This window comes from Anticarsia gemmatalis, chromosome 2 (genome assembly GCF_050436995.1).
Source record: "Anticarsia gemmatalis isolate Benzon Research Colony breed Stoneville strain chromosome 2, ilAntGemm2 primary, whole genome shotgun sequence".
Taxonomy (NCBI): domain Eukaryota; kingdom Metazoa; phylum Arthropoda; class Insecta; order Lepidoptera; family Erebidae; genus Anticarsia; species Anticarsia gemmatalis.
This window is the reverse complement of record NC_134746.1, coordinates 4,924,850-4,944,894: the sequence shown is the minus strand read 5'-3', so window position 1 is coordinate 4,944,894 and position 20,045 is coordinate 4,924,850. Positions and strand designations below refer to the sequence as shown.

The 20,045-nt window shown below is 39.7% G+C and overlaps 3 protein-coding genes across 5 annotated transcripts; 1 reads left to right on the top strand and 2 right to left on the bottom strand.

The window, feature by feature from the left end:
* Positions 1–131: 131 nt before the first annotated feature.
* Grip91 (gamma-tubulin complex component 3) lies at positions 132–11,208 on the bottom strand. 2 transcript variants are annotated; one of them, XM_076125777.1, is made up of 18 exons: positions 10,657–11,208; positions 10,061–10,227; positions 9,425–9,538; positions 8,888–9,041; positions 8,415–8,597; positions 8,130–8,212; positions 7,936–8,053; positions 7,558–7,689; positions 7,379–7,469; positions 7,002–7,171; positions 6,360–6,564; positions 6,005–6,144; positions 5,467–5,673; positions 5,140–5,357; positions 3,428–3,569; positions 2,976–3,090; positions 1,723–1,897; positions 132–609 (listed from the first exon to the last, which is right to left on the bottom strand). In XM_076125777.1, exons 1-18 carry the CDS (start codon positions 10,724–10,726, stop codon positions 577–579), a joined length of 2,517 nt encoding a protein of 838 aa, XP_075981892.1. In that variant the 5' UTR covers positions 10,727–11,208; the 3' UTR covers positions 132–576. The 2 variants fall into 2 exon arrangements, with proteins under 2 accessions (XP_075981892.1, XP_075981884.1); XM_076125769.1 differs by lacking the exons at positions 132–609; positions 1,723–1,897; positions 2,976–3,090; positions 3,428–3,569; positions 10,657–11,208 and adding an exon at positions 10,484–10,618 and having other exon boundaries at positions 4,126–5,357.
* A 115-nt stretch (positions 11,209–11,323) lies between these two features.
* LOC142980421 (lysosomal acid phosphatase-like) lies at positions 11,324–16,917 on the top strand. 2 transcript variants are annotated; one of them, XM_076125799.1, is made up of 7 exons: positions 11,324–11,596; positions 11,765–11,973; positions 12,213–12,308; positions 12,505–12,744; positions 12,997–13,297; positions 13,587–13,798; positions 14,080–16,917. In XM_076125799.1, exons 2-7 carry the CDS (start codon positions 11,770–11,772, stop codon positions 14,230–14,232), a joined length of 1,206 nt encoding a protein of 401 aa, XP_075981914.1. In that variant the 5' UTR covers positions 11,324–11,596; positions 11,765–11,769; the 3' UTR covers positions 14,233–16,917. The 2 variants fall into 2 exon arrangements, with proteins under 2 accessions (XP_075981914.1, XP_075981905.1); XM_076125790.1 differs by having other exon boundaries at positions 11,324–11,973.
* A 177-nt stretch (positions 16,918–17,094) lies between these two features.
* Positions 17,095–20,027, bottom strand: LOC142980433 (uncharacterized). Its single transcript, XM_076125811.1, has 4 exons — positions 19,803–20,027; positions 19,361–19,721; positions 18,850–19,036; positions 17,095–18,367 (listed from the first exon to the last, which is right to left on the bottom strand). The coding sequence occupies exons 2-4, from the start codon at positions 19,708–19,710 to the stop codon at positions 18,113–18,115; spliced, it is 792 nt and encodes a 263-aa protein (XP_075981926.1). The 5' UTR covers positions 19,711–19,721; positions 19,803–20,027; the 3' UTR covers positions 17,095–18,112.
* Positions 20,028–20,045: the final 18 nt, after the last annotated feature.

The window sequence follows — 20,045 nt, the reverse complement described above, 5'->3', positions numbered from 1 at the left end:
ACAAACTTCTATATTGTACTTAATACAATGACTCACATCATTACCCAAGTGAGTCAACGGTAAACGCCTTAAATAGGAATTACGCTAACCAAAGATCTAGAAAGAACAAAAGGAAAATAAAAAATAAAATATGTAAGTTAAAATGTATAATGCTGCATTAATGACACAACAGGCCCATAGAGAGCGTTAGTTAACAATAACAGTAATAACATGCCTAGAGTATTTGCACATTATGCGATAAACCTAACAATTAAAGTAGGGAGACAATTGTGAAAATCGTTACAGTAAAAATCTTACCCTCTTATTCATAAAAATATATGAAGTTATAAAGAGTTTTGTTCCTTTCACTCCTTAGCGAAATGAAAAAGAGAAAACATATTATAGTAGTTTTTTAACTAAAATAGGTTTATAGTGTGTTTATGAATATGAGGGTTATAATACAATTTTCGAAGACTTAATATATGAGATTGCTTTTGGTATTTGTATTGTGCTCTATGTTAAGTTGGTGCGAACACAGACGATGTCTATCCACCGCGTGCATACAGCTTGGGAACAAGTCTCTGTACACACAACTTGTCATTTCTTCTTCGTACGATCTGTTAATTTACTCTGAAAGTATAATAATGACAAATTAAGTAACACAATACATCATTGTTTCTACTTTAGGCAGTTTCAAATGACAAAATAAGCGCGCTTAATTAATTTTATACGTTTGTGTTTTCCTGAAGACTTTAGCAGAAGTGATACTTTAGTCGCTAAATCTTACTGTATAAATTTTGTAACATTATTGAAATATAATAGGTAGTTCTTTTATCGGTAGATAATTTACGAGGATTAATTATTTAATAATCGGAGTACTATCACTGATGCCATAATTCAAACCCGGTAATCATTTAAAAAAGGTTATTATTTCAGGTAATACCTAATAGCAGTTTTAAGTGTAAAATTTGGATTAACATATTGTTACCTTGTTCGCCAATAAAATGCTTGTTTTATTATTATTTCAATATGTCGCTAAAAATATGTATTACCTTCAGAGATATTGAGATATACTATCAAGTTTGCATCACCATTTAAAAACCGGTGACTGATATCTCGATAAATTTTATGAGAATTGATAAAAATGCATGATGTCATACAAATATAAATAATTATAATGTAACTTTACGTGCGCTTCTGGAAGGTCATGGGAAAACAAATAGTACCTTGGGTATTTATTCTAATATATGTGCCATAAGGCTTGTTAAACAAATATTCGGGTATGAGTTCAGTTCGGCAATATTAATCGATCGACAAAACCGACTCGAAGCAATTACTGCACTTGTTCCGATCGAGCTGTTCCTTCAGGTCCGATCGTTACAATTCGGTTTAAACATTACTACCACCTCCGTGGTGCAGTAGTTAATTTAGTCGCCACGCCACTAACATGCGTCGGGAGGAACAGTGGTCGCGGGTTCGATTCATTTCCGTGTATGAATCGAACCCGCGACCACTGTTCCAATTATTTGTGCAATCGACTTAAAGTTGTTTCGGGTCTGGTTGTACTTTGTGTCCGTTGTTTTTATGTTTGTAAAAGTCCGCGCGCCACAAGAGCAATTCTTACTACGGAAGTTATATATTTTAAATTAACTTTTGTGTCCTTTTGTACAAATATAAAATTTACACATTTTTTTAAGAGACTGGACCGTCTCTTAATAAAATGTGGTTTATATTTGTACATACTTTGGCAAGGTTGAGTCCGATCTCGCTGAGTCTCTTGTGCTGGTAGGTGAGCGGCTCGTGGAGCTTGGCGTCGCCGCGCTTGTAGAAGTCGCTGTAGTCCAGCCTGAACGCCAGCGTCTGCAGCGACACCTCCGCGTGGAGAGCCAGCTTGAGGATCAACGTCGTCACGTGGCCTCTGAAATGTTAACGATCTTTAGCATACAGCTCTTAGGTACCTACTTGTTTAAAATATCAGCATTATATATAGTTTAAATAAAATTATATTATTTTTAGAAAAACAAATCGATGGTGATAATATAAAAGTGAAAGTAAATCAGACTGCATTACAGTTGCACAGGTCTAAGGTTAGTACAATGTAATGAACTTAGTAAAACGTGTGCGAGGCCCATTTACAGCTCAGCTAGCTGATACATTCTATTTTTCACAAACTATTATCATAACTATCATACATACGGGGGTTTTATGTCCGGCCAGCGTTGAATAACAACGCCCAATAAACATCACGAAAAATTACAAGCAAACAAGAAATTTTTGAATACAGTAGGTTTTAATCATGAAATCAGGGTATATAATTGACCTAAACATTAATATTAAATTCTATAACGTAAAATAATGTTTTAGGGTCAGTAAGAGTGAATAAGCGTTGAAAGTATATCGGAAATACACGTGACGGGTGACGAGGTGAATATCGTGCGGAACTTGATTGAGCGTGAATAATATCGTTAACGTTTAACGGCAATGTTCTAGAAAATACGATGACGTTCACTGCAGTGTCAATTGTATGAATCAAAGGTCAATAATGAAGTTTGTCAATGATAGTATGAAATTATGAATGATTCTTTGCTTCTTAGAATTTTTTACGTTTTACTCCCGGGGCTTTCCTGTGCATAAAGTGTTGTTTGTATCTTGATATGACACATTTGGTTACATTCGTTAAAGGAATACATTTTGAAAGTATAGCTTTCTTCTCTTCTCTTCTAAATACAAACGTAAAAAGATGGGCTGACAACTAAGGATGGGTTACATCCACGATTATACATTCTACACAACATAGGCGGCACATGTATTCTAGGTTGATCACTCTGTGGTGTATGCAAAAAAACGCTAGCTTACTCTTAACACAGACATTTACATTTAAGGTACAAATACATATACACCATAATGTACAAATAAACCTTATCTTACCTAAAGTTAAAAAGCAATCGAAATTATGGTTGCCTTACTAAAATATGGAAAATAAATCATTGTTTTACCTGTAAGTCCGCGCCCAGACATTCAAGTCAGCCTTGCGACTCGCTAGGAACTGGTGGAAGATCTTCCGCTTCTCTTTATCCTGCGCCTCGTCGGCAGCCGTGAACGCGTACTCGCCTGCATGAGAACGTATACATATAGTTGCGAAATTTTTAATAAAAAGAAGAGGAAGACCAAAAAAAGAAAAGATTATGAGAAAGAATACATATGTAAGTATAAAAGGGATAAAAAAGGGGGTGAACGTGTTGTACCTATCCCACTAATATGGAATAAGATTAAGGTATATTTATTAATGCAAAAGTTTGTATATTTGTTCCTCAATAATATTAAAACTACTAACTGCACTCAGGATATGTTTATCCTTTTCACGTGGACAAAGCCGCGGGCAGAAGCTAGTGAATAAATATAATAAGAAACTGAGTAATAAGTATTTGATGCTGTAGGTAACACGTACCGCGAGCTACTCGTTCAGCCTTCATCTGTTCGATTCTGTCTCGTCGCTCGAGCTCGGCGTTGATGCCGGCGTGCAGGGTCGACTCGAAGCTGCGCAGCGACAATGTTTCGTTCAGCACGTTGCCCAGGTACGACTGCAGCTCCTGGACACGTAAAAACTTTTTATTGTGTAATAGTTACACACAGCGGGTGACATTTTTTGATCCGAAGTACTTGTTTGGCAATATTTGGCCTGCGGCGATCGCGTCTACACATTTAAAGCTTACAAAAAGTTATCGCCTTTAGCAGACAGTTGCCAACCTAAGCGGCTCTCGATTCCCAAACATTCAACATATTCTATATACTTGACTTTACCGTTCGGTAGTCGTTCACGCCGTCTCCTCATTTTTGGAAGAGGTGATAAGACTAAAAGTTGGGAGAACTTTGGCATGTGTGTATCTGCGTGATGTAGTGTGTCATGTGTGTACATGCGGGCTCCCGCTCCCTGCAGTACCCGGTGTGTGGTGTACCTGCGTGGTGTGGTGTATCATGGCGTGTATGGAGTGTCGGTCGAGCGCGTGGTGGTGCAGGCGCAGCAGCGCGTCCAGGTCGGCGCGGGCCGCGGCGGCCGCCAGCAGCGCGCGCCACGCGGGCTCGGCGCCCACGCCGCCCGCCTCCTGCAGTAAATGATGCGAGGTGTACCTGCGTGGTGTGGTGTATCATGGCGTGTATGGAGTGTCGGTCGAGCGCGTGGTGGTGCAGGCGCAGCAGCGCGTCCAGGTCGGCGCGGGCCGCGGCGGCCGCCAGCAGCGCGCGCCACGCGGGCTCGGCGCCCACGCCGCCCGCCTCCTGCAGTAAATGATGCGAGGTGTACCTGCGTGGTGTGGTGTATCATGGCGTGTATGGAGTGTCGGTCGAGCGCGTGGTGGTGCAGGCGCAGCAGCGCGTCCAGGTCGGCGCGGGCCGCGGCGGCCGCCAGCAGCGCGCGCCACGCGGGCTCGGCGCCCACGCCGCCCGCCTCCTGCAGTAAATGATGCGAGGTGTACCTGCGTGGTGTGGTGTATCATGGCGTGTATGGAGTGTCGGTCGAGCGCGTGGTGGTGCAGGCGCAGCAGCGCGTCCAGGTCGGCGCGGGCCGCGGCGGCCGCCAGCAGCGCGCGCCACGCGGGCTCGGCGCCCACGCCGCCCGCCTCCTGCAGTAAATGATGCGAGGTGTACCTGCGTGGTGTGGTGTATCATGGCGTGTATGGAGTGTCGGTCGAGCGCGTGGTGGTGCAGGCGCAGCAGCGCGTCCAGGTCGGCGCGGGCCGCGGCGGCCGCCAGCAGCGCGCGCCACGCGGGCTCGGCGCCCACGCCGCCCGCCTCCTGCAGTAAATGATGCGAGGTGTACCTGCGTGGTGTGGTGTATCATGGCGTGTATGGAGTGTCGGTCGAGCGCGTGGTGGTGCAGGCGCAGCAGCGCGTCCAGGTCGGCGCGGGCCGCGGCGGCCGCCAGCAGCGCGCGCCACGCGGGCTCGGCGCCCACGCCGCCCGCCTCCTGCAGTAAATGATGCGAGGTGTACCTGCGTGGTGTGGTGTATCATGGCGTGTATGGAGTGTCGGTCGAGCGCGTGGTGGTGCAGGCGCAGCAGCGCGTCCAGGTCGGCGCGGGCCGCGGCGGCCGCCAGCAGCGCGCGCCACGCGGGCTCGGCGCCCACGCCGCCCGCCTCCTGCAGTAAATGATGCGAGGTGTACCTGCGTGGTGTGGTGTATCATGGCGTGTATGGAGTGTCGGTCGAGCGCGTGGTGGTGCAGGCGCAGCAGCGCGTCCAGGTCGGCGCGGGCCGCGGCGGCCGCCAGCAGCGCGCGCCACGCGGGCTCGGCGCCCACGCCGCCCGCCTCCTGCAGCGCGCCGCATAGTCGCAGTGCCTCCAGCCGCAAGCAGGAGACGCGCCGCATCAGACCCCACACCTCTGTCGACAATACCTTACGTCACTACACGACCGACCTCTACAGAAATAAAAATGAATAGCCAAACAAAAAACGTGTAGCTAAGCGCATTAGAAGACGATTGGCACGTACCGGGCATGTACTTGAGTCTCTTCTGCAGTATGGCGTGCTCGCGCCAGGCGTCGTGCAGGCCGTACTCGATGCGCTTGACGCGCCACAGCTGCGTGAAGAGCGCGCGGTACCGCGCCGCGCACGTGGCGGGGAACAGCGTGCCCAGCGGCCCGTCCACGCGGTACTGCAGCGCGAACACGTCCCACCCGCAGTCGTCGCGACCGTCGCCTGACAACGTGCGTAAATTATACGACCACAGTAAACATGTGATATTTAACTTGAATTGACTTTTTTGAGACCATACGAATCATAAATATAATAAAAAAGGAAATTTTTATGGTCAGTTTTACGATTTGACTAAGTACCGGTCAATACTTTTGCTATCATTTAATATGTCGAGTAATGTCAACACTTCGATAAGCAGGGAAATTCGTCCCTATTATTCTATAGAAATCGATAGGTTTACACAAAAAGAAATTAGTACATAAAATAACTAGCCTTATACAAAAATATATGGACGATTTGAAATTGAAAGTATCAAATATAGGAGTATACGTACAGTTGGGGTACAGGTTGACGTGCAGTCGTGCGAGCACGTGCGGGGGCTCGAACTGCGCGTTGGTGGCGCGCACGGCCGCCTCCAGCGTGCACGTCAGGTTGTGCACGTACAGCGACGTGGCCGGCTTGTTCAACTCGTCCCTGCACATTATAGTTTTTACTTTAACTAAACCATTCCGACTGTGGACTTTTACACGCTACCGTCTATATTAATTACAAGCTTATTATTGCAAACTCGTATGGTGAAGCAAATTATAATTTTACAAAATGAAGTCCTACAAATCAAAGTCGGCAACGCGTCGACACATTTCAATTCTGGCGTGTGGACTGTTTAACATATTTTGTAAGTGACATACTGCAGCAGAGTCATGAGGTGGTGCACGAAGTCTCCCTGCGCCAGCAGCAGGTAGCGGCGGTGCGCGGCGAGGTGGTCCAGCAGGTGGTGGTGCTCGGTGAGCGCGGCCAGCAGGCGGGCCGACGCGGCCGCGTGCGCCGCCGCCACGCCCTCCCGCAGCCCCGCCGCCTCCCACCACGCCACGCCCTCGCCCCCCGCCGCCTCGCCTGCACATACAACACCATTTATGACCAATCTAAATCATATTGTCAGCTTTGAACAAGTCGAAACGAAGTCAAAGAAGTCGTGACCATTGTATAAAAGCTTTTTTATAAAAAAAATGGTAAGGTCAATTTGGGTAACTTTGAATAATTTGGGTAACATTGACAGTGGGAATTTTAACTAGTTTTGATTATTTTTTCATATGAAACCAACACAATAGATAAAGGTTTATTTTAGTTTTGCAAACTTTTTAAACAAAGTTACCCAGGTTGACTGTATTACATTTTATAAAATTAATTTATGCCACTTAATGTTTTATTACATAAAGATGGAATTCATGTTTACCCAATTCTTAGCACACAAATAAAACATTAACACACGCCTCGCAACACTGATTTTAAACTAACTATTTTCATTAGCCATAATAAGGTGTAATAATGACCAGTGTGAGGTTTGAGCAAGGCCTGCAGGTGGTGCGCGTGGTCGCTGGGCGGCGCGTCGTGCTGGCCGGGCTCGTCCTGGCACGCCTCGCGCATGAACACCACGCTCTTGCCCGTGGCCAGGATCTGCGCCGCCTGCTCGCGGGACATGAACGACGGCACCATCCACTCCCTACACAACATTACATTATATCGCAACTACGCCAATTTGAACACACTTTGGTCAATTTACAAATCAAAAGAGGTCAATGTGATATTCTGATGTTCAAGCTACATACCGGAAAGTTTCCACACAAACATTTGCATTTATGTATACCAACAAAGATCTATTTAAAATTTTAATTTTCGTGTTAAGTTCACTCGAAGTATTCACACATACCTCACTCTATATTTGTCATGCCACATCCTATCTATTGGTACTCCACTCCTGCTTTCGATGAAGAACTCGTTGAATCGATCGTCAATCTCACCTACGACAAAAACATATCCATTGCATTAAACTCTGAACATAATAAACTTAATAATATTCATATAAATAGTAACATAAAGTGTAGATACCATGTAATAGCCAGCGTGTAAGCATGAGTAGTAGTGGGTAGGTGAGTGCGGTGAGTAGTCGCCGCGCCAGCGTGGCTACGCGCTCGTCGCCGTGACGGACGAACTTGTGCACGCATGATGCGAGCTCGCCACCTGCACCAATACAATTAAAAGGTAAATCTAACACAATCAATGTGAATTGGTAATAATGTAATGCATATCTTTGTCGCGGGGTCTTTTACAAACATACAAACAACGGACACAAAGTATTACCAGACCCGAAACAATTATTTGTGGATCGCACAAATAATTGTCCCGTGTGGGAATCGAACCCACGACCGATGCAATGATGGCGTTATAGCATTTATTGTTTGTATATTTTTAATATTCGTATGTAACCTTTTTTGTGATGTGCAGCATGTGCAATATTCGCAAGCCACGTCAGCCGATGTAGTGGCTCCTGCGCCCACACACACACTCGGCGCAGCGTGCTACCGCCGCCTTCACTGTCGTACGCCTGAACAAACACAACCCCATTAAGATTCGTTACAAAGAATTCACTCAAAGATGAATAAAATGAATGTTGTATGTACCTGCGATTGTAGAAGAGCAACACTCCGATAGTATTCCGTTAGTTCGTCTCTGATCGACGCCACAAGACCTTCTCCCATTGAACCTGCAAATTGCTAAGTTTATTTACAACATATTTATGTATTGACGTATTTTTTGAGCTAAGGTAAAAACAGCTATTACTGTGGCAATGCTAGATAAAGGTCTCCTCCCGGGAGAGGTAGGTGCTACGCCTTAAATCTACCACTTGGGTTGGGGACTTTCGCATACCTTCAAGAAATGTTATAAATAAGTTGTGTGAGACTTACCTTGCGGCATAAGTCCGGAGGCGGGGTCGATGAACTCCTTCAGTTTATCGTGCAGCACCCCGAGGTGCGCCACCCGCGCGTGTAGCGCATGTTGCGGGCGAGCTGCCGGCGCCGCCCCTCGCGCCCGCACGCCCGTGGCCGCCAGCACGGCTGCGCGTACGCACGTGCGCTCGTTCGCTACATCTATGGAGATATCACAACAGCTTAGCTCTTTCCTATATTAACGTAAGCATTCATTATGCAATAATAATTTCATTTTGATTAAAAAATGCTTTCTTGTTTCTTATCTACCTCTCTAGCTAAGCTTGGGAATTTGTGTGAGGATATTTATCGCAGTCATCCATGACATCCATATATATATTTCATTACCTCAAGCATTGAACTACCACCACATTACTAGGAGCAGCAGTTACCCAGCTACTGACATAGATTATTAGGAATTTGAACATGTTTTTATTAGCCATAATACTAACCTGGAGATTGTAGTGCTAAAGCCATATTGCTCATATTGGAGGCGAGACTTTGGTTGGAGCCCTGTTGTTTAGGAGCATGACTGCCCCAGCTTGCTGACCCAATAGTACTCTTACTTGAACTTGATGCAGCACCAGATAGACCTATTGCTGATTTCTAAAAACAATTCATACATATGTATGGTATAAAAACAATTCTGTTAGATACATTATTCATCACTGGCCTGTATTCATCTATTGCAGATGATTCAGGTCACCTTCAGTCAGGTAGCATTAGTGCACTTTCATTTGTTTCTTTCGTTAAAAAGATAATATATGTAGGCCAATATAAATTTGCCTAGCTTACACATCACAGGTCTATCCATATGCTAGTATTTTTGTTGAGATATATTTGTTTTTGGTCCTTTAACTATCTCCATGTTAAAGTTTATGAAAATTGTCTCAGTTAATTAGCTATTAAACATATAAAAAAAGACATACTGTACAGTTATAATTCAAGCAAAGTATAGTCTGGTAAAGCAAATTTGTTCTTATACTCACAGTGGCTCCAAGATGTGGTATAGGGAATAGTTGTTGGGTAGAATCAGAGGGTTGTGGCATCTCGGACAGTGACAGGAGCAGAGCCAGCACTGACACTCTCTGCTTCAATATGAACTGACAACAAAAAGAAACAATCAGCTGAGATACTGGCTGATAATAATTAAATTAAAAAACACAATCATTTTTTTTGTTTGTAAGGTGTCTAAGTCATAAATGATGTACTCTAATTAATAGTCTTAGGTGTTAAGTGTCTTTTGAAATGGGAGAACCCTGTGCCTAGCACTGACACTTAGGAGGTTAGCCATTCTTCCAACTATAATATGTTGGAGTAAGCATCCAGTTTCCCCCGATGCAGCAGAATAACAGTATTTTACGTGGAGCAGAGGATCTGCCTATCAGACTTCTACAACTCAGTTACCTGGTGAATAACATGATAACCTTTGATACAACTAGTTGTCAGACTTTTGAGCTTCTAACTAGGTACTGAAAACCACTTTCAAAGATCTTTACAAGCACAGCAGTATTTTTTTTAACACAATACTGTCCCACCACAGGGCAAGGGTCTCCTTACAAACGAGAGAGAGAAACAGTAATAATAATTATGATTTTTTCATAACCAGGTGAGTTTATACTTACAGAGCTCTTTAATTTACTGTAACACTCATTGAATTTCTCCACATCCCTTGAGGAAACACTCGCCAATTTAGTTTGGATCTTCTGACAGAGCACTCTTTCATCTTGACTGGTACGGTTCTTCTCTCCAGTGGAAGACAGGTATGATACAGCCAATTCATAAGCACCATCTTTAAAAAAAAAGTAAAACTGCTTAACTGTGCACACTATTATATCAAATGTTTAAATCAACATGCTAAAAAAAGGTTAAAACTATAGTTGCTAGTCTTGTTATGGTCTGACTGCGTGACTGAATATCTAAAGAAGCCAATGTGTTATATTATGCCTCTTCTCAGACAGCAACTAATGTATTTATCAAACCTCTCTCAAGGCAAGAAAAAGTACAACAGTAAGCTCTAGATAGTAATGTTTATAAAACAAACTTACACCATTTCTCAGTGACAAAGTTTGGAAACAAATATCTAATATAGTCTTGTATAGTATTCATAAATGAATGTGTAAAGATAGTCTCAAAACCAACACAAAATAATCATTCAAATCACTATATGATTACAATAAGTGACATTTATGCACAATACACTTTTGAAAATGGAATTTACCTGGATCTACTGACAGTCCTGAACACAATTTTTGTAGTAATGCAGTAAGATTATTCGAAGATATATCCATTTTGATTCAATAAATATGGCATTTACAGAAACTGATTGCTAATTTTGTAAATTCAAACACGAATTGAAGTTGCAACAGGCATCACAATATTTACAAAATAATTTCAGCAATCTAACGTCGGAAATACTTCACAGAAACTACGCCGGCTTTTTCACAGAACACATAATCACATAGTACTTATTTTGTCAGACGATTAGAGGTTTAGAATATGCATGAATCAGGCAAATCAAGAAATTTAAGACGGATGGTTAAATTAAACGAAAAGTAAGTTGAAATTAAAATTGACTCAAGACAAACTGTCAACTGTCATTGCCGAACTTTAATTTGATGAAGCTCGATTTCACGATTTGAAGCTTTCCGTTCCTGTTCCATTCTTTTCCACCGGGTTTTGTTACCCCTACAGCACACAGCACTACTGCCAAAAATAATAAAGTAATATCAAAATAGTTTGTATTGGATCGGACTAATTACTTGCTTGTTAAGCAATAAAAAGATCTATTTACCTAATAAATTAATTGACGGTCGCATTCAAAACGAGAGTTTTTATAACGGTTTATCCATCTGAATCCTGCCTATAATTTTCTGATGCTGACAGTGACATTGATGACAGACGATAGACGAAACGACAGCTGACATTACTTCTTGCGCGATTTTGGCCTTGCTTGTTTCTCGCTTATATTGTGTCGTTCTTGTGCTAGATTGGCTAACGAATTTATTATTTAGATACCACTGCAGTTCTAATTATTCACAAGCAACCTACTTTCTTTATCACATCTCTGTATGCCATCTTATACTGGACATCACAACGTCTCATAATCTTCTGTCTACTTTCTTCTTATTATCCTTGCGTATCTTCGTACTCTGCGTAATGTAAGATTAAAAATAAACTATAATTTGTTTGTAAATTAATGTGACTAGTATTAACACAATAGTATTATTAGTTGTGCTGTATCTACATGTCGAGGAGTGGTATAACGTTATAAAATAGTCGTCTGTTATTATTAAGCATAATGATGTATTCAATAATTCGTGACTCAGTGCCGATGGAGTACGATAACGATGAGAACACATGGCGTAGGCCCTCGACACCGAAGGTAGAACGCACGACGTGTCACCAGATCCCCAAGAGATCGACAACCATTGCTGTGGTGGTGTTGGGCCTCGCAGTTCTCAGCTGTCTACTTGGCTACTGCGTGTTGAGCGAGACATTACCCTACGAATCCAAAACCCTGCGACTCGTAATAATCGTAAGTTTAAATTAAGTATATCAGATCATTCTTATATTTAGTACCTACTTAATGATGAAACTTCGAGAGCATCTTGATTAATTTATACTAAGTAGTGTTATCATTTAATGTTATTCAAGATACTTTGTTATCATTGTCATAAATTTAACAACTTACCTATTGTTATACTAATGTTTCACAAATATAAAAGAGATCAAACAAATAATTCATCACTATAATATTATTTATACAATTTTCAGTTATTCCGACATGGAGCTAGAACCCCAGTATCAAGCTACAACAGTGATCCATTCAAAAACTATCAATGGCCAGATGGATTTGGAAGTCTTACAAATGTAAGTCGATACTTAGTTTTATTCTGAAAATGTCAAATACTGTAAGTAATTAACCACAAAACCTGAAAATTAAAAACAAAACTGTTCAGTCTTGAACATTTTTTTTCACATCACCATACCTTATAACTTATTAGGATTAAAAAAAAGTGACAACTGGAATTAATTTACTAGGTATAATAATATAATATGTTTACAGACTGGCAAAATGCAATTATATGAACTAGGGAAGAAATACAGGAGCTACTATGCCAACTTTATACCAGAGGAGTACCTCGAGAAAGATGTGTATGTGCGCAGCAGTGACAGTTCACGTTGTTTGATGAGTGCGTACACATTCCTGGCAGGCTTGTTCCCTCCCACCGAGAGACAGATGTGGCATCCAGAAGTAATGTGGCAACCTATACCTGTGCATTCTTTGCCTAGAGAACTGGATAATGTGAGTCTTGAGAAATTGTTGAATAAATATTTTGTTGCCTTGTTTTCATCGGGATATATTATGAGGTGCATAGTTCATTATGTATTGAAAACTTAATTAGGCTAGAGCTGTTTAGTTGGGTCATATTGTAAATATTTTACACAGCACATGAAACACTAAGATTATTTTTCACCAAGATCATTAACAAATGCTTTACTGTAAATCATTTCCCTGCATTCATCTCTTGCATGTGACAATGTAAATATATTTCAGGTAATAGCGTCTACAAAACCCTGCAAAGTTTGGAAGGAAATGTACGAGGAACAGCTGGCTTTACACAATGGTGATCCTAAATTTCAAGAGCTATTTGACTACTTGACGAAGCACACAAACCAGACCCTACGGAGTATATTACCAACAGACTTCTTGTACAGCACATTGCTCACAGAACAGGAAGCAGGGCTAAAGTTACCCGACTGGACGAAAAATGTGTTCCCAACTAAAATGCGCACCCCTTTTATGTTGAGTTTAGCAATGCTGTCCTACAATGAGACCTTGCAAAGGTTGCAGATTGGTAAATATGTTGTTTGTGTATATAATCGCTTTATAATAAATATTTGATATGTATTATACTCTTATATCATTCATTTAGCTACAATAACAGTACACATGTCACTAATTTGATCACAAATGCCGATCTAATATCACACAATTATTATTAGCGTCGTGAGCACTTTCTGATTTGTCGAGTATAGCCTACAGTGGCAGTCAAAGGGTGAAACCCCTTGCTGTCTTACTACTGGGCAAGAGTCTTCTCTTGAACGAGGTCTTGAGTCCAAAACTTACACTAACAAATATTACAGGTGAACTTTTAAAACAAGTTCGCCAGCAGTTTGATGACACTACAAGTCGGGTGAATGTAGACCGATCGCTGCTGGTGTACTCTGGTCATGACGTCACGATCGTATCGTTGTGGCGCGCGCTCGGCTTTACCGAGTTACTGGAGCCTGAGTACGGCGCTAGTATCGTGCTGGAACTACATGAGGATGATGAGAATGACGTGTTCTTTGTAAAGGTAAGTTGAAGCAATAATATCGTAAAGATTCACACAAAGAACAAAACGAAAAATCTTTTTATCTAGCTAACAAAATAATGGATTGGCTCTGGTTTAACAGATCATTAACTGATTGAGATAACATGGAGTTAAATACACACATATTTATATTTTCTGATAAAAGGTTTGAATAATAAAAACCATTCTTAGAATGTTCTTGCTTAAAAAAAAAACTTAGCTAATAATATAACATTTCGCATGTAAAAGGTATCATTATGAAGTTTGCATTTCAATATTTACAGACATTCTACCGTAACAATACGAAGATGGAAGTGCCAATGGAATTGAAGCCTGAGTTCTGTGATGATCCGTGCACATACACCGAATTTAAGAGGCACCTTAGTAAGTTAATACCTGACGACTGGGAGGCAGAGTGTGGTAATACACCTAATTAAATAATAAAATAACTCGGCCACAAAAAATCATTCGCATTCCTAACACACAATACATTAAAAGCACGTGTTGCATAGTTTTTGTGAAATACGCCATCTGTTGGCGCTCACTAGCAAGCTTATTACAGATCCTGAATCACACTTGCAAACAATTTTGATTCCGCAAGTATGATTTTACAAATTATTATACAAGCACAATCAAAGTGACTGGTTTTTGTGGTCGAGTCGTACTTAACTTTAAAAATGGCTAATGTTAGTGAAGATATTTTAATAAAAAAATATGTTACTCTTTAGTTTATGGATGCGTAATTATATCTGTGATTATTATAATTTTATACTCAGTAATTTTGTGCCTACGAGAAATTGTACTCCAGTGTCCAGTAATTATATTTTAATTCAGTCTTCTTGCACAGTTTAAAACTTCACTGACACTAGCATTGACTAGAATATTGAAAATATTACCACCAATGGAATTTATTTAGTTTGTAAATAAGTAAGAGGAAGGTGTGTCAAGCCATAAATGTGTATGCCAAATCTTAGGAACAGAATGATCTTGTAGTAATACTCTTTTATCACAACTAATTGTTAAGGAATTAATATTTGTCGCAGTCGCACTGTGAAAAGTGAAAATAAATTTTATTAAAAGAACGTAATTTTAAAAAAAGGTAAAATGAATTTAAACTGTCGCGATTTTTTTACAAACTATACTAAAACGGGTTTCAAATGCTATGTAAATTTTAAAGTTATAACTTTTATTGTCTGACCTTTTGGCCATGGAAGTCTAAATGGTGGATTTAAATGAATCAACTATTGTTTTTTCTTTTAAAATCAACGTTGTTGTAGGCAGTGTATTAACTGCGACGTGTTCATGAGAAGTTTGCCAAATGATATGAAAGGGCGATGCCCACACGTGACGTTTATAAGTGTTAGGCAACTAAGAGGCTAAGTATCGATGTTACGCATGTATTTGTTATCTCAGCCTTAGAACGTGGTCACATTTTACGATATACGTATACATTGAACTATATCCATATGGCTTATGTCTTAGTTTGACGGCCTAATGCGCTAATGTGAGTTGGGTACTTGACTGCAGTCAAATCAATTAGTTACTCTAAAGAAAAAAAAAGGAAGCTACTCTTTATGAAATGTTAAAATGTTAGTAGAGAAATAAAGTGTCTTGACGTCACAGTTTCGTGTTTTCGTTGGTGATGAGTGCCTAATAAAATGTTTTAGTCTGTAATAATTACAATTGAAATATTATTTACGAAAAAAATTACATAGCCTGAGCATTTAAGATTAAACTTTTACGCGTATCGTAAAAGTTTAATCTTAAATGCTCAGGCTATGTAACTTTTACGCGTATCGTAAAAGTTTAACCTTAAATGCTCAGGTTTTATATTTATTCGTTTACCCAGTCAACTACCCAATTCTCAGCCATTTTTCAACATGTTTTTTTTTTCTCTATTGATAATAGGTACTAAGTCCAATGTGTGTGTAGTATATACGTATTATATAAGTACCTTTGAATTAGGAATTCTCTTATACACTTGTCTGTCCGTGTTTATTAAATATTAATACACGATTTTAGTAAAGACTGTATTAGATGACTCTCATTAGTTGTTTTATATTGAAAACGAATTATTTTGAGATTTAATGTATTTTAAAACAAGATATTATTTGAAGGCATAATACCTTATCTAAAAAAATATGACTAAAAGTTAAATACTTCAAATACGTAAAAGTTTTATGGAATTTGATAATTCCAAAATTTCAGTATGATACCAATTTCCTACGCACTTTAAAAAAAATGCAGTGATTTATATATCTTGGGCACTAATCCACTGAAGAATATGAATACCGAAAAGGTAGAAAGAATAGTGTTAAGTCCGAGGTTGAGTTCTAGATGTTATCTGAGGCCACAACTTACCACTACATTGTATTAAGATAAGTTAAACTACTAAGCACTAAAGCGTGATTCTATACCACTTTGTATCAAGTTACCATACTACTAAGTCACAACATGCACGTTTTAAACAAGCATTTATTTACAGATATTGTTATCTTTTTGGGAATCTCTATCACAAATGTTATTCTTGAATTTAAAGAGATTTTATTGAGATTGTTTACGTTTAAGCCGCTATCCCACTGGCGATTTACAAATGTTGGCGTCTCTCCAACGTCTGCGTTGCGTGGCAAGCGTTTACATTCGCCGCACATAATATTATTTGAGACACACAGACAGAGCAGAGCGGCGTGATTGTATTATTTGAGGCCTATGGACAAAGCATGTCCTGCTTTGTCCATAGGCATGATTGTACCACTTGTCAACAAATGCGTTATGCGACGTTAACGTTCTGTTGCGTTTTCGCGACGTTTACGCTGATCAGACGATGGAGGCACGTAAACGCTCGTAAAACGACAGTGGGCTAGCGGCCTTAGAAACAAAGGGCAGATGTAGAAAAATATTAAAGATGTAAGACTAATCTTTATACATTCCTCTTTATTAATTCTTCATTCAAGTGATATTTGAATAAGGGCAAGTACACAGTACCTGTGTGATGAGAAGTGTAATGCCGGTCTAAGGATATTGAAACTCTTTTTAAATATTTATCTTTTGTTAGATATATACAGATGTTAGAATAATGATTGTAACATTATGATGTTGTTTATTAAATATGTTTTATGTGATTATTGAATTTTAATATTTATAAAAACTGCGTACCTCACCACTTAACTCCACATACTTATTTTCTTCCTTATTCTACACATATGTACAACATATTTATTATGCATTTTGGCCATTTTTCATGTTAAAAAAGAGCAGATATTTTTATGAGCTACAGGGGCGGAAATAAAAGCAAAAAATACGAATAATTCAGTGTATAAGTAATAATTTTATTGTAAAATTCATAATTAAATAATTAATACAATTAAAAATTAACATTATCTAACATTTATAGGGACGGCACATGGACGAAAAAGTTTACATTAATAAAAAATACATTAAAATACGAGCTACCACTAAAATGGTAAAATAATACAATTGCATTTTCTTAAAACTACGTATTAGCGTTTGTTCCTGTTCGGTGGAATGTTCCATGTCATTCATCATCATTGGCCTGTGTTCATCTATAGCACATGATGATATTTATATCATTAGGCTTGGTACACAAATATTAGGTTCGGCAATATTTATCGAACAACAAAACCGACTCGACTCACTTATTCGGCTTGTGCTGATCGGGTTCATCTACACATATTCGATTTGTTAGGCCAAGCCGATAAATGCCGAACCAAATATGTGCGTAGATAGCCTTACTAAGCTTAAATACAACATAACTGTTTTAAATTCAGTCTTTTTTATTTTGACTGTTGTGTAAAAAATGTGTTATTACTAAGTTAAGGCACCATAGGCGCAATATGTTATCAAAATAGTTCCAAATGGAAAGTGCAAGTTGTGCATGAGTTGATTAATATAGTGAGGTTCAGCTAAAGACACTTAAATGAGAGCAATATTTATAAAAGGCTTACATGTAAAGTTGAACCATATTTTTAACTTTGCATAGAACCTTAAAAATAGTATAATATAGTAAAAGTTCGATGTCTAAAATAGTGAAGGCGAAACTGCAAATATTTCGAACAGCACATTCGTAAAGCTTTGCTAGACACATATTCGGTTCGGCAGTATTAAGCCGATTTGGTAGTTCCTTCGGGACTAACCGTCACAATATGTCAGCGGCATTTTTACCGAAAATTCAACTACACATGTTTGACTTTGCCGACCCAAATATGTGCGTAGCAAAGGTTAGCCCGCATGGGTGGTTAATTCCCAGTGTATATTACAATAAGGCACGAGTAACGAAGTTCTTCATAAGTTGACTACTCAGTTACCACAGCAAGTGAGTACATGCCGTTCCCTGTAGGCTCTCAAGGCAGTACATGCAGATATAACGAACCATATTGCCACAGCGGCCCATGAAGCGATCACGGCGAGTTGTAACGCAAGACCCGTGTTAATAAAGTCACCTCGGCGACTGTTCGGCGCGTCCTTTTGTATATAGTCCATAAAGTCGTAAATCGCTTGGCACGCGAGACGAAAATGTATCGCAGAGGCGTGGTCTCCAGTGGCCCGGAGCTCCTATAAAGGAATTCATATTTATTAATGAAATACGACACAAGCTGAATACTAATGTGTTTGCACTTGAATGACTTCTAACAAATAGTTGTAGAGAATTTGATACTGAACATGACTCATTCCATAAGTCTTCTTATTAGAATTAATAAAGGAATATAACAGGATATTGTCTTGTCACTGATCATAAAATATTTTGTTCTTACCCTAACTAATAAACACTGTTAGAATAGATAAATTATTTTTTGTTTTGCTACTTTTATCAAGCTTGAAACAAGGCAAGCAGAATGCTAACCAACTTGGTTGAAGTTATATAGCATTATTCTCATTAATATTCTGGAGTTTCGTAATACACCCAGTATATGGCAATAGGCTCCTATACATACTCTATTATATGGGCCTAAAATAATTATTGGCAAAACCCAGGCCTACTCTCATACACCTTTTGGTAAAACAGGTGTGATATTATGTATATAATAGATAATTACCCGGACTAAATATCCTCTGTACTGCGTGCAGGTCTTAATGAAGCCAGCAGTAATGATAGCAGCATGTACTAAAGTGTATACAGCAAAGATGGCTGCTATAGATGATGTAGGGATCCAGCAGTAGATCACCGAGTCATTCTGTTTGCTCACTCTTGTTCTAGTGCTTACTACTATGGACTCTCCTTCACTGTAAAATTAGAATATATGTAGCTTTATATTTTATAATCAGATATTAAATTAAATGAAAGACAAATATGTGCTTTGAATGCAAGGAACATGGGTGGCAGAGGTATATGAAATTCGGAATTTAAGACACACCCACAGGCTTATACAGCTGACACTGTTTTGTTTTTTTGATGCAGCTACATCTTTTTGGAACGACACTGGTGAAGATAAACCAAATGTGCCAAGGCTCTCTACTAAGTTGTTGGAGTATAGTAATCATAAGGATTCTAGTATTTAAATGAACCTTTTCCATCAAGACAATTAGGTATTATTAATGATAACTCACATTTCTTCCATGGTTGTTGACTTCTCATCCTCATACTGGCCGATATTGTTGATACATACTCTGTACATGTGAAACAGGGCCATCACAATTGCATACACAAGTACAGGCAACGGCGCCAACATAGCATACAAACAGTAAGAGTTGTGACCACCATTGAAGTACTGGAATGTACTGATGCCAAACAGTATGCAGCCACAGTTGGTGTTCTCAAAGTAGCCGCCCGGACACACGTCCAGAGTCGTCCTCCAGTGGTTGTAAGGTATAGCCATACATAGTATTGACACTCCCAGAAATATTGACACAAACAAATATAACCAACTCAATCGCCTCTCAGTTTCGTATTGATTCATCGTGAACGGACCTGTGAATCATCACATCATTATTTATCGTAGACTGTTGAGTATTTAATAGTGCAAACTCGAAAAAACATAATTAAACTCACTTTTTTAATCAGTCGGCCCTTGGCACCTTAAACTAGAGTAAGGCTCAGATTATAAACCAGTTCACTGTTTTACTGGGTCAACCCATGCATTAGATAGATGTAATGATAACGAGCACTAAAGGGAAGGCGAATATTTTGATAAAAACCATTTGTAAAAGATAACACCGATAAGACAACAACGTCAACAATGAATAGAGGCAGACGCTGTTTTTGACAATTATGACAGTTTAGAGTAAAACTACG

Bases quoted from the DNA above. Each gene is read 5' to 3' on its own strand.
- Grip91 (XM_076125777.1), bottom strand. From the start codon at position 10,726: ATGGATATATCTTCGAATAATCTTACTGCATTACTACAAAAATTGTGT. The intron at 5,358-5,466 runs GTACGTGCCAAT...TATTGTCGACAG, and splicing joins GAGACTCAAGTACATGCCCG to AGGTGTGGGGTCTGATGCGG. The intron at 1,898-2,975 runs GTAAAACAATGA...TTAACATTTCAG, and splicing joins GTCTGGGCGCGGACTTACAG to AGGCCACGTGACGACGTTGA.
- LOC142980433 (XM_076125811.1), bottom strand. From the start codon at position 19,710: ATGAATCAATACGAAACTGAGAGGCGATTGAGTTGGTTATATTTGTTT. The intron at 19,037-19,360 runs GTGAGTTATCAT...CTAATTTTACAG, and splicing joins TCAACAACCATGGAAGAAAT to TGAAGGAGAGTCCATAGTAG. The intron at 18,368-18,849 runs GTAATTATCTAT...ATTCCTTTATAG, and splicing joins ACAGAGGATATTTAGTCCGG to GAGCTCCGGGCCACTGGAGA.
- LOC142980421 (XM_076125790.1), top strand. From the start codon at position 11,737: ATGATGTATTCAATAATTCGTGACTCAGTGCCGATGGAGTACGATAAC. The intron at 12,309-12,504 runs GTAAGTCGATAC...ATATGTTTACAG, and splicing joins GATTTGGAAGTCTTACAAAT to ACTGGCAAAATGCAATTATA. The intron at 13,298-13,586 runs GTAAATATGTTG...CAAATATTACAG, and splicing joins CTTGCAAAGGTTGCAGATTG to GTGAACTTTTAAAACAAGTT.